General features: G+C 41.2%; 1 protein-coding gene across 19 annotated transcripts in view; it reads right to left on the bottom strand.

Annotated features, from left to right (window-relative positions):
• Window positions 1-2661: 2661 nt before the first annotated feature.
• Window positions 2662-14006, bottom strand: part of LOC5577794 (transient receptor potential cation channel trpm) — a 384986-nt gene continuing 373641 nt past the window's right edge. For all 19 annotated transcript variants that reach the window (XM_021843253.1, XM_021843248.1, XM_021843247.1 and 16 more), the window contains 7 exons: window positions 6796-6986; window positions 6467-6712; window positions 6275-6396; window positions 5494-6210; window positions 5002-5437; window positions 4815-4940; window positions 2662-4752 (listed from right to left, as the gene is read on the bottom strand). In XM_021843253.1, the coding sequence (XP_021698945.1) occupies window positions 3659-4752; window positions 4815-4940; window positions 5002-5437; window positions 5494-6210; window positions 6275-6396; window positions 6467-6712; window positions 6796-6986 (2932 nt within the window). In that variant the 3' untranslated portion in view covers window positions 2662-3658. The remainder of the gene's footprint in view (window positions 4753-4814; window positions 4941-5001; window positions 5438-5493; window positions 6211-6274; window positions 6397-6466; window positions 6713-6795; window positions 6987-14006) is intronic.

Below are 14006 nucleotides of genomic sequence, written 5' to 3'. Positions count from 1 at the left end.
CCTTTTCCCCAAAAGACATTTTCCCGAATGGCTCGTTTCCCCGAAAAGTGATTTCTATTTCTATTTTCAAAGAGTGATTTATATAGTGTAATATTCCTTATATCATATGTAATATATAAGTTACATGTACACAATAAATTGACGGAATTTGTTTTTCTGCTTTTATAGCATATTCTTCGTTCTTTTGGATATATGATTTTCTTTCTAGGTTTATTGTCTTCGTAATTATTGAAACACAATTACACTACAAAATTTCTCTTGTCTTTGATAATTAACTTTTACAGCAAAACATAATAGCTACAAAATATCTTAGGCTGTGTGCACTAGAGTGGTCCATATTAATCAGACTACAATTAAATCCTGTAAAAATTTGAACAGAACCCATCAACTCTAAGGAGAGGCTGAACGAGCATGAAATTTGTAAGGAGAAAATCGTCAACATATATAAAAAATCGTCCGAACAATTCGAATTATATTTCCGATCATAGGTGGCGCTGTATTTGATTAATTTCTTGATTTTTTATTTAAAGATACTCCAGTCAATAAATAAAAGACTGCAACAACCCGAAATCCCTGTCATTAAAAAAAATCAAATCGAAAGTAGAGAAACTTAAAAGTAGATGGAGTACCGTATACCTTTTAATTCCGCTCCTAAATGCTTATCTTTGACAGATACGCGTATTTCGACTACCGCTTGCAGTCTTCTTCAGTGTCAGTTACTCATATCCACTCCAGTGGATAGACTATAGATTTTTTCAGCACTCGTCGTATTTATTCAACGAGGCTCTCCAACTCGTGCTGAAAAAATCATCGTTTTGCAACTTGTTGCATAAATAACTATTTTGCAATTGAATCGTATATGAGCCTACTTTTCATCTAGGAGATCAACAATATAATGGCCTACTTTTCCTACCAGATGAAACAATGCTGAAAAGTGCTACTTTTCAGTACTATTAACGGTGCTGAAAAGTAGCACTTTTCAGTACTGTTTTTGGAGTAGTCAACTATTGAATAAGACTTATCACACGTCTCTTCTCTAATTACTCTGGATTATTCAAAAGCTTATTTAACTAGTTTCTGATTCTGCATCCGTTGGACGATCCATATCCGACTCAGAAGAACCATTCTGATTAACAATACGATCGCATGGCGGTCGTAGAAGATGTAGTTAAGTTAGCATGTTAACTCACAAAAAATTCGGATCTATCTGCGGCGGGCCTCGTTGGATAAATGTACAACTCGTGCTGAAAAAATCATCATTTTGCAACTTGTTGCTTAAATAACTGTTATAGGTTTTTTCAAAGATACCCTTGAAAAAAATTTTGAAGATGCCCTTAGATGTTTTTTTTTTGTTTGATTGAATTGTGGAATAAATATGGAATAATCCAAATGAAAATACTAGGAGTAGCTGAAAGAATCTCTCAATGACATCAGAAGAAAAAAATATGATAAACTTTAAAAGGCATTTTTGGAATAATTTTAAATTGATTTCAAAAATTAACATTGACATTACAGTCACCCCACAGTTATGGATAGCACACAAATATGGATCAAAGTTTGCTTCAACGGCGAATATCTCTTCAAATGGAGTTGCAATTACGCAGAACACATTTTATCTACGTGAACCATGAATCTGTACAGCATTGCAATCAATCATAACATCTTCTAGCATATTTTATTCATCCGTATAAAATAAAACGTTATCCGTATTCATAGAATCGTTGATTCATAACTGTGGGGCATTGAAACCCGTACCACAGTTATGAATCAACGATAAGACGATTCCGAAAGAAACGCCTAAACGTATACTTTCACTAACACACCATTCGCTTGCTTCACAGATAAATTGCTTTTATAGTGCTCTGATCCATAATATAAGTCGATTAAATCGATTATATTTTGATCCATAATAAGGACCCTCCTGTTCCACTGATCCACATCTGTGGGATGGACAACGTTTTTTTTTTTTTTTTTTTTTTTTTTTTTTTTTTTTTTTTTTTTTTTTTTTTTTTTTTTTTTTTTTTAAATCTTTATTTGAGTGTATTTTAACGCACGAGGGCTAGTTCTACACTTATGGACAACGTTTGAAATTTCTTTCGAAATCGACACTTTTTCGTAAATAACCGCGATTTTTTATGTGTATTCTCGAAAACAGTTATATTCGGCATTGCCTGGCGGGTAAATTTGTTTTGTACAAGGTCACCATGATTTGTAATCATATTTTATTCTAAAAAATGACCCTTAGCTGATCCAAAACTGTGGGGTGACTGTAATCCTGAAAAATCTACAGACGAAGTGTTATTCCGAAAGGAATTCAAGAGGAAATGTTAGAAGGAATCTGTTGAGAAATTGAATGCGTCATTTGTGACATTATTAAAACAAAATTTTGGAGGAATCCTGGAAAAGTTAGTTGAGAAATATGCAATCAAAACATGCAATCATTGCAATAAATGTGGTTTTGAAATTATGCATTTAATAGACAAATCAAACCAAAACTAAAATCAAATAACGAAGAAATTTCTAGTCCCCAGACATTTTCTTGGCAAATTTCTGACGGATTGCTTAGAGAAATATTTCGATCTACATATTTCGTCTGCAGAAATTTGTGAATTTTGGTAGCAATATTGAACTTTTTCAAAACCGATAATGGACATTTTACTCAAAAAATAAATTGAACCTAGATGTGTTCACTAAATGTTTTTCCTCCACTTCATAGTCATAATCATTCATAGTTTAACGTTTCATGCAGAAAAAGTACATAAGTTGTGTATTATGATTGTTTTTGCTTAAAATTCATGAATTAATATTCATGGTTACTTGACCCCCATCCCACTTGACGGTAATCTTGGCTAAGCCCATGTTTATTGCTACTGGAGCTGAAATATTTTTAATTAAATTGATATCTTCTGCAGAATGTTATAAAATTTTGTCTAGCATCACTCTAGCTATTTGGCTGAGTGAGGCTTGCAGAGAGGTATGCAGTGTTTGAAGTACAGTTCGTTCATGGTATTTTTAGTTGGATTTTCTCTTGAATTTTTTGCTTGCCACGCGATATTTATATGTAAAATAAGTTCAATTGTCAATAAAAACTTTCAGTTATTAACTGTGAAAGTGTGAGAATCTGCCCATTTTACAGTTGGAACATTACGCCATGAAGAAGAAAGATTTGAATCAATCGCACATCAGAAGTCCCAAGGCTGATACATACAAAACTGTCAAAACATTGATTCTAACTGTTCCTTTCGATCAGTCATCCTAACAATTGAAGCTCATTCCTAGCCTAACTTCCAATACTTAACTTAAACGCGGACCTCATATGCTCTCGATGATTTACATCACTCAATACTTATCATTGGAGAACGTAAGATGTGTGCCTTACTGGGTTGTGTGATGATTATGTTCGGTTGTGTTGTGATATAATGCTTCCCTATATAACGCTATACAAATAGATGTGATCGGTTTTTTGGGGTTGGTTGGGATCGTGGTGGTGTTGGTGATGGTGAAGGTGGTGTTTTCGGTTCACCCAGAACTCAGTCTCAGCGTTCCGGCATCTCCCATTAAGTAACAATTGCGGAGAGGTGGGTCTGTGTGGTAGGAGGGGTATCGGAGTGCTCGGGTGGAAAAAGCTACACCTTACCAACTAAATGTACAACTAAAATCAGCACATGGTCTCATTGATTGGGGGATCTGTGTCTTCATCTGTGCTGCTTTTGATATTCGAGGACAGTTTTGCGATCTCATCTTGTACGATGTTTGTGCTGATGCAGGGAATTGGTTCTCTCAAGGGACCAGTATTGGTATCTTCCGTACTGGTTGAGCTACTCTCTTTGAGTAGGGCCATCATAGACTTTGTACCAAGTACACTAAGATTGTCGGTGAAGCGTTTTGAAGGAGGCGGCTTACCAGATATGCTACTCCCACTTACGGTGGGAGGTATTACTGGCGCTAGCCGTTCGAGGCCTTCCGGAGTCGAGCCGGATACCTTACCACCGGGTACACCTGGTTTTTCTATGCTAAATTGCTTCTTGAGGAAACCTGGACGTGAGTCAGAAGTGCCAAGGGAACACGTCCGCTTGGTGAAACCTATTCGATCTTCCGGCGCTAGATTGGCCCCGGAAAGCATTTCTATCACGGTAGAGTTGAGACTCGTTTCGCCGTCCATCGAGAGATCATTGGCGATTGAAGAGTTATCGATGTTGAATGAGCTGTTTGTTTCGTTTGAACTTTGCTTGATGAATTTGTACGGTTGCATGGAGTACTCCGTGTCGGTGCTGGAGTTCTTTTGCAAGCTTTCGCATGATTTTTTGTACAACCGATTGGATGTATCGAAAGATGATGGGTTAAGATATGTGGACTGTAGATATTGAGAGTTACGGGGGGAATTTTGACCGGATAAGGACACTGGGGAATTTTTGGATTCTCGGAGTGAGTTTCGATTAGAAGCTGATTGACGCTCATTTTTGACCGTGTAATCTTCTGCTGGTGCTGCGCTTTCTGCTAGTGAGACGATATTGGACTTTGACGGGGTGACTGGCAGTTCGATTGCAGTTTCACGTCGAAGCATCTTTCGCGGACCGTACTCTTCCGGTCCATCTTCAAACATGTCGTCACTTTCATCCACTGAGCACCGCGTTTGAAGTAATTTCTCTAGCATCACGTAATCACTATCTTCACATTCCTTCAAATGCTTCTTCTCTATGAGCGCAGCGAATTCAGGATTACTCATTTCGCTCACATTTTTCGGGCGTTCATCTAGAACAATCAGTTAACAGATAGGATTGCTTCTAGTCATTTCGAGACGTTATAATACTCACCCATCAACGAGGATGTTGGTGATGCTATCATATGACACACACTCTCTAGTTCATCTGTAATAGAGGTATACTCATTGTGGATTTGTAAGAGAAGATTCCTTCCTCGAGCTACTGGACGTTGCACCGCTAAAATAAACAAAATTCCATTTATTCAACAAGCAACTCCAATTGATTTCTCAGTACTCACGTTGTTCATTACCACTATCCGGCTCAGATTGGGTGACACTGTGTTGCCGCTTAGTGAGCCCACTCTGGTACAAGCTGTTCTGCGATTTATTAATATCAAACCCAGACGCACTTTCGGAGTTCCTTCTAACTCCACCCATTGTGCTACTCCTTCGTCGGGCTACCGAACGCTGTCTTAGGCCATCATAGTTTGGATCGACAACATCTTCAGCAGACCCATCCCCGACCAACGTTCGGTCGTCACAATTTTCTAGAGGCGTTAGCGTATCCTTACTTTCGGTGCTTGCCGTATCTTGACGGACATTCAGGAAGGGAGTTTTTATCTTAGTATTGGAACTTGCCACGCCCGCTGATTCGGCGGGAGATATAATTTTCGATTGAGGTAGGAACATTTCTGAATCTTCCGAGCGCATGGATAACTTTCGATCGTTTGACACCTAAAAGAAAATGGTTCAATATCTGGGTAACTTTCCTGCTAAAATGGAATTCTCACCGCAAGAGATTTCTCCGGTGAACGATCACTCTCGTTCTCTTCGGGCACTGTTCTAACCTCGAAGTGCATGCCATCATCAAATATGTAAGCGTCCGGTCGAACTTCTGTCAGCGATCTGTTGATCCTTCTCCTCGGTTGAAGTGGTGCGGTATTGCTATCACTCTCGGATATTGTTCTCGCTCGGGTATCGAACGTAATACTTCCTCCACCAGGTCCCACAAGTGCATTCACGTTGTCCGTCGAGCCATTCAGATTGTCCTGTAGTTGTGTGTGCGTTGACATGAATCGATGGATAACAGCCAGATGGGACAGAATCTGCTCAGCCGACTCTTCCACTTTCCTTAACCGGAATTCAATATTTTGAACAGTTGCTGATTGCATGTTCTCTTTCTGATTAATGTCTTCAATTTTCTGAGACATGTTTTCAACTCTTTCGTCAGTATTTTTGATTCGTTCCTCTGTGGATTGCTGTAGAAGAGCATCTTGTTCTCTGAAATAGCCTTCAACGCATTCTTCTTCAAAATCATACAATCGTTCCATATCTTCCTTTTCTAAAAATAGTTTCAATCCATTGTCACGTGACTGTTGTAAGCCTTTTGCCTTTCTTATCAGGTATCGCAGGAACGAATAAAAGTGGCAGAATGCAATAAGAGGAGGAGGCAAGACGGGTTTCTGCTGGTATTCCATTACAACTGTAAATCTTTGAAACATCCACACCTAATTTTAAAATAATGAAGTCAAGACTTATGTACATATCCGTGTTAATTTAACTTCAACCTACCTGATGAGAGACAGCATTCACCTCGATGAAGATGTTGTTGAAAACCGCAATCAAAAGATTGATGAGCAAAATATTGGCAATCAAGAGGTACATCGACATGGCAATAGGCGTTACCCAGTGACCTAAAACAAATCAAATATCCAAGCTAAGTATTCATTTCAATCTAAAGACATTTCAATAAGTCAAACTCACCTGTAACACATTGTGGCTGCGAGGGATCTTCTCCACACGGGGGATCAATATCGTCTGCAAACACCTCTCCGTACAACATGAAGTATGGCTGGTAATACACGTCCCGCACTAGCCGCCAGCTGGCATCGTTATTGGGAAACAGTATGGCCTGTCGACTCACACCGAAGCTCATCAAAACCACCAGCAAGAGAACGACAAAATAAATCATGTTCTTCACCATCTTGCCCATCATCGTCACCAATGGTCCTGTGATTCGAACAGAGATTTAAATCAATCAAGGTTGTCATACTCGGGGGATAGATATGCATACGAAGAAGAAACACACTCACCCAGATATTTGTTCACGCCGAGAATGTTCAGTATCCGTAGATACCAATAGATGCTGTCCACGCAGTAAATCACCCGTCCGATGTCCATGGTGTACGGTCGCAGTCGGAGGACCAGCCCGATGAGAAAGAATATTATGGCCGCTGCGTCGCACGGATTCCACATATTCCACGCCCATACGGAGAATTTGTGACTGTGGATCAAACATAAAAAAAAGTCTGAATAGTTGTAAATTGCAGGTCACTTTTTTGATTTTAAGAATGTATGGAAAAAGTTAATTCACAATAATCGGATTACTTTACGGTATTTGACGAATTTGTTGGGCATCAAGATTTCTAGTTGCGTTGTATTTTGTTTGGTTATTGTTTATCTACAACTCCTCATATTGATAAATATATGAAACCATGAACTTTCATAAGAATTCAAGCCTTTATTGATTTTTATTAAATTTACAAGCAGCTTCTGAAAATCAAAATTTTGAATCTCATTGCACAGTTACAAAAATAACACATCTGTAATTTTTTAGTATAATATACAATTTTATTTTGTCTTTTGAATGCCGTCAAAAGATATTTTTTATTTTTGCCTCAATCAGAGATATTCACAATCAAAATAGGCATGTTTTTGAGAGAAAAACAACAATAACTCCCAAACGGAAGGAGATAGCGAGTTTCTTCACTCACTTCACTTACGTATTTTTCAAAGCTCTAAAAGTGTTTCATAGACTACTTTGATGAGAAATTTGAATTGACAACTCTAGAGCCAGAAAACTAGTTTTGTTCGGACCACCCTATGTCACCGTAGGAAAATAGCTCTAAATCGGTCAATTTAAGTAATACAAAAAAACTTTTTTCTGGCAATGTTGCTTGAAATTTAATGGTCTACAACTCTGCTGAAGCATGTAAAGTTAGAAACACAATTTTTATGAAAATGTGGTCCACCCTAATTTTCAATGACACCAAACAAAGGACCTTACTAATACAAACAACTTTGTAGAAGACCGTTTTTGTCTAATGTTTCATTCTAAAGCTCAAAATGCATCTTTCCGCGTAAAACTGATTCCTGGACCATAGTGCATTGGTATTCCCAGGTAATAATAAGGTTTAAATAGAGATGGTCGGGTTTCACATTTTGCAAATCCGAACCCGACCCGTACCCAACTTATTTTATTTCTTCAAACCCGGACCCGACTCGAACTCGAGACAATAATTGAAAAGCAAACCCGAACCCGACCCGAAATCCGAGAAAGTTTTCTAAGAGAAACCATTCATTGTTTCCGGAGCATAGGAACGCTTTCAGGTTGTTACTCTGTTCACAATTCTCATCGAACCCGACCCAAACCCGACTAGACCTGACTTTTTTAAGTTTCAAGTCGGGTTACTAGGGTTTTCAAACCGAAAGATTATTCAGCTGAAAAGAGGCTCTATAAATGGGTTTTCAGCTCAATAACCTATTATTCAGCTACCAATGTTATTTGGGTTGTTTTATATTTTTGAATATCATTTGTTATACAAGAGCGCCATCCTACTGATCACCCCCGGAAGTATCTTATGGTATAACGTCGGGACAGGAGATTTGTCTGTGTTTCTACATCTTTCATTGCCAAATATTGCCGCATGCTTTCTCAGTTGCTGCTGTCTCATTACCGTTCCGCCTTGTCATTTCGAGGAGAGCTTGGCGTCTCGACTACCTACAAAAGTTTATCAAGAACTATTCAACTAGTGCCCAACGGCGGGGACGATATAACCGGTCAAACAACCGCAAGTCCGACTAACGGGTGCTTATCTCGGTAGGTGATTGCACCATAGATTTCAAGCGATCCTTTCGGCATATTGGGGAAGGGCACAGACTGGAGTGTTCCAATTACAGATGAATCACTCTGCTGAATTCGGCGTACAAAAGTCTGTCGCGTATCCTGTTTAACAGACTGAGACTGCTCAAGGAGTCCTTCGTCGGCGAATACCAAGCTGGTTTTCGTGAGGGCCGTTCGACAACGGATCAGATGTTTAGCTTGCGAATGATCCTAGACAAATTCCGGGAGTATAACTTGCAGACTCACCATCTGTTTATTGAATTCAAGGCGGCGTACGACTCAGTGAAAAGAAATGAGGTTTGGCAGATAATGTCTGAAAATGGTTTTCCGACGAAACTAATTAAGCTGATACGTGCTACGCTGGATGGTTCGAAATTAAGTGTTCGGATTGAAGACAAGGTGTCAACCTCGTTCGTGACGTTAGACGGATTGAAGCAGGGAGACGCACTTTCGAATTTACTGTTCAACATTGCACTCGAGGGTGCTATTAGGAGATCTGGCGTGCAGAGAAATGGCACTAGGTGCTGTAATGTTAGGCCGAAAGTGTCGTTAGGCCGAAAGGGTCATTAGGCCGAAAATGGCCGATAGTTCTAATGAATCGTAAGATTGAGTGGGTTACGACATTCAGCCTAATGACCAGCACCCATGGCACTATTATCACAAGGTCGCACATGCTAATTGGAATCGATCGCAGGTCAGTGGAAGAGGCCTTCGTGCTTCTGAAGGGGGAGACAGCGAGGATAGGCCTGACCATTAATAGGGTCCTAAAGCCCTGTCCCAATTTTAGTGCCAAACGCTTATGTTTAGGCCAAAAACACATGTTTACTAAATTTTTTAATGTTTTTCATTTGTTTAAGTACAAAAAACATTGTGTTAATGTTTTTATAGATTTTGTCACACCCCTTGGTTTAAACTCAAATTTTGGGTGTATTTTGTTTTCCGTGTCCCTTCCGAAATGTCACATAGGAACAACCCCAGTGTTAAAACTAAAACCCCTGTGGTATTTTTGTCGACTAAGCCAACGTCAAAGATGATCTCAAGTGTCAAGGTTCATTTATGAATCCAATTTTGAAATTGAAGTTTTAATATGATATATTCGTTATTTGAGCGGGAAAAATTTCTAAAGTAGTTGCAGTAACATGCTCTTTCGTGTTATTAAATGAAAACAAGATTTCATTAAACATTTTAGGACCCTATTCAACCAAAACTAAGTACATGGTTGAAGGTAGAGATATAGTCAGGCATGGTGGTGTAGGTGCTGAGGTAGTGTTTGATGGGGATGTGTTTGAAGTTGTTGAAGAACTTGTTTACCTTGGAACATTTGTGACATGTGACAACGACGTTTCCCGCGAAGTGAAAAGACGTGTTGCGGCTGCGAATAAGGCCTTTTACAGACTACGTAACAAGCTTAGGTCCCGTAGTTTGCAAACGGAAACAAAATTCGCCCTGTATAAAACATTGATTCTTCCGGTGGCTCTCTACGGGCACGAAGCGTGGACGTTGAAAGAGTCAGACCGGAAAACTCTCGGTGTTTTCGAGCGTAAAGTGCTGCGGACAATACTCGGTGGGAAACTCGAAAATGGTGTGTGGCGCAGACGCATGAATCACGAGTTGTATCAAGTGTACCTTATTATGAAGCGTGTTAAATATGGCAGACTTCAGTGGGCTGGTCACTTAGTGCGAATGTCGGAAGAAAGAATTGCAAAAATAATATTCAGCAGGGAAACAGGTAGAGGTCGGCGGCTTCGGGGAAGACCACGAATACGCTGGCTGTACGCAGTGGAAGAGGACCTGGCAACCCTAAACGTTCGGGGCAACTGGAGAAGTTTTGCCCTGAGACGTTTTGCCCAAGACCGACGAAGATGGAGCTCTACAATACGCCCGGCAATGGCGTGACGCTACGCTGTAGCCATCAAAGTATCAAGGTAAGGTTGGTATGTCCTATGCAGGATATGTCCTCTGCCAGACTAATGCAGATGGGGGCCTGTAGTAATTCAGCTGAGTACATTACTAAGCTTCTCACAACATAGTACCCATGGACATTAGTCTGAGACACGATTATATGAAAAATTTAGATTCTCGCTCCAGTCCATTTTTTGGATTACCTCGATCGGAAAAACTATATTTTAGCGCCAGCCGTTCAAAGTTTGTATGGGATTTACTATGGGAAAACTTACTTTTGCCAAGAAAAATCGCCAGAGGTCGCCCATTGACCTCTATAAAAATTCTGAACATAGATCACATAACAAGGGACCGAAATGCAATCCAAAAAGTGGACTGGAGCGAGAAAGAATCCGTTAATTTTGACGATTACGAAACCCTCGTTTGAGCGCTCGACTATTTCATGGATGGGGAATCGGCCCATTACTTGCATTACCGTCGTCTCTGCTCTGACTGCTACCCAATTGCTGTTATCGGGAGGATCCCGCTAGGTTATGCAACGATTGCAACGTTCCATTTTGTTTCCTTTGCCGACTGCCACAACAGTTGTTGTGCGGCGTCACAATGATTGAGGTTCACCTGCGTTATCTTCATCATCATCAGTGACCTGTTTTTACCTTTTGATATTAAGGACATTTTAAACCGCCCGTTCTCCGCTTTACACAGACATGCACGTGGATGTCTTCAGACAGTCCCTGCCAACGTGATCTTTCTCACCATATTTCCTGCAGTGTTCGGACTTTCGGGGGCCAAAATCCAGGCATCTGAAGTATCTCTCTATCGAATTTATCTCACCTTGACCTTATCTAGCCTCGGCTAGATTTTTGGCTGCTGCGACTGGTAAACGGATCATCACTATTTGCATTCCCCCGTACACTTTCGTCAGCCGGATGGACTTTGATGCTTCTCTCAGGTTGCATTGAGACAACAGTACACCCCTCACGTCTTCTTCTGTTGTTATTTCGTCCAGTTCTCTACACTCGATTACTGTCTCTTGGGAAAAAGCTCTCACACTTGCCTCGTTGCCCAGCGACTTCGCTACGAACTCCCAGCAGGCCGAACTCGCTATCAACGGATCTTTTTTGAGTCCAAAGAGCATATCTCTTATCTGGATGCGCCTGGGTTCTCGCCACTTTTTCACCCAACTGCTTCAGCTCTGAATTCTCCCTCACTCTACTGAGAATCGCCGCGTTAAGTTGTTTTGTCGCTTACCTCAATGACAAGAGCATTATCCTTGGACCTCTCAGGAGATGATTCCTTTCATTTTCTCTTTCGATACGTGCTGCATTCTTCTCCTTCTGGCTTTTCACTATGCGCCATTCACAGCCGTTATTCTGCTCGCTGACGCACTCTTTGTCGCTTCTCTGTTTTTTGGGATCGTCATGTTCTCCTGGTGTATCCCTTGTTCTTTTCTCTGAGTCAGTGGTCGGATTGCTCCTAAGCGGCTGTAACGGCGGACTTGATGTTCGTGACCAACTGCTTGGTCTGCCAGCCGTCTTGAACAGTGCTACTCCCCGCCTTTGGTGTGAACACTTGACTCAGGAAGCCTGCATATCGCTGGTTTCCCGGTGGATCACTCGGTGTGCTGCAATTTCCAGTGCTAGCTGCTACCGTGTGTGGTATTACTGGTGATCTCTGCATCTTTCCGTCCCTTACGAATATTATCGCGTTTTCGTTTCCTCCACTAGATTCTCCATCCAATTCGAATATTTCCTTCATTCGGGCCCCCTCTTTGGGCCACTATCTTCAACCGATGTATGTAGTCGCCTCTCGTGATCCCATTGTTGTCTATGCAAGCATGGGGGCCATGCTAGGGTTGATACAATCCTTCATGGAGATTTTCTTCAGAGCCGGATCGGCGTAAGTCAGGAATGTTACATCTGAGCCTTTTTGAACGTACACGAAGGCATGCCTAGGTTTTATCAGGACGGAAGCAGTCTCCTAATAGTCCTGATCGACATTTCCAGTTGGTGTTACCCTTTCTTACTCAGGGAACAGTAGAGTACACGCCAGCCCACGATAGTTAGTCGACGTATCCAATCCTCAGTGCGTGTCCTATTCGTTGTTCTGCGCTGTGACCAGTATACCATAATCAGGATTTTACTGGTATCCATCCAGATGTGCCGTTTGGCACTCCAGAGAGCTAAGGCACTTTGCAAGCGGTACCAGGTTGCTTGTTCAGGGCTACTGGAACCCCCACCACAACCTAAGTAGACCATGCTTGAGCTCCTGACCAGATGGACCAGAAGCTCGGCTCCCACCTGGCACCCCCTCACTCTTGCTGATTTCAGAAAGACAACAGTAACCAAGTGCCCAGTGCTCTACCAGTTAAGTACGCAACCCTTGGCTGGCGGTCTTTGTCATCGTTTAACCCGTGGAAGCATTAGGTGGGAGCTTGTGAGGTCCAGAGCTATGTTGGACGCTCCTTTTTGGTTGTCGACTCATTGTTTTGCAACCCGGAGCATCTCATATTCGACTGCCCTCGACACGAAGCGAGTTGATTTATGAAATCGCAAGCGTTCTAAACCGTTGGTCAGCCCATCTAGCTCGAAGAGCTCCACGTCTTCCTATAACAACCGGAACCGATTCCATTTTTGCAGTGTTGATATCCGGTATTCTTGCAACATACTCTGCCCATCGCATCCTTTCTTTTGAATACTCGGTCCGCCGTAGAGTTGAACTTGCTCGTGATTCATTCACCACTACAAACCGTTCTCCTGCACACCCAAGAGCTTGCAGGTTATTATTCACAGTCCATGTTTTATACCCGTAGAAGAGTACCGGTTCTATGAGCGTTTTGTACATCGTATATTTGACCACAACTTATTCTAGAGTCCATATTGTACTTATCAACCATCTTGAACTAAACTTAACTTAATCCCGCTATCGTTACGCTGCTTCCTAAGTGAACCTTGTCGCGCTCAGACCTACTTACGTTACCTTCGGTGCTTCAACCACCAGTTCGGCTTTGCTGCCTTACGTATTATCTGCAGAGGAACCAAATTGGTTGAATCAGTTGAAAATCGTTCCTGGCTCTCCACATATTCCATTCAAGCGCAATATTGAACAACAGACTCGAGAATCCTCACATTGTTATAATCTCCAGAGAAATTCAAAGGAACAAGAATATTCGCATGAAATCTTCAAACAAGTTTGTATACAGCCTATAGTAGCTCTCATATGTCTTGTGAGCTTATCGAGAAAGGCTTATTGAGAAAGCTGTTCTAGTCCTTCCAGTTCCATCCATGCAGTATGAACACCTCCTTCTTCTTCTTTAAAATCTGCCTACATTTCTCATTGAATCCATCGTTACGTTGACTCCGTCCTAGATACCCGAAGTTACTTTCAAATGTATAGTTGATGGTTGCTCTTACTGTACTTCAGCAGTTCTCAAGAGGGATTCCATCAAGCTTCCTTCTTCAGCCTCGAGCACGTTTGCAGTTATGACATTTGGCTGCT

The sequence above is a fragment of the Aedes aegypti genome, chromosome 2 (genome assembly GCF_002204515.2).
Source record: "Aedes aegypti strain LVP_AGWG chromosome 2, AaegL5.0 Primary Assembly, whole genome shotgun sequence".
Classification (NCBI taxonomy): domain Eukaryota; kingdom Metazoa; phylum Arthropoda; class Insecta; order Diptera; family Culicidae; genus Aedes; species Aedes aegypti.
This window is presented reverse-complemented; position numbering and strand designations above follow the sequence as displayed.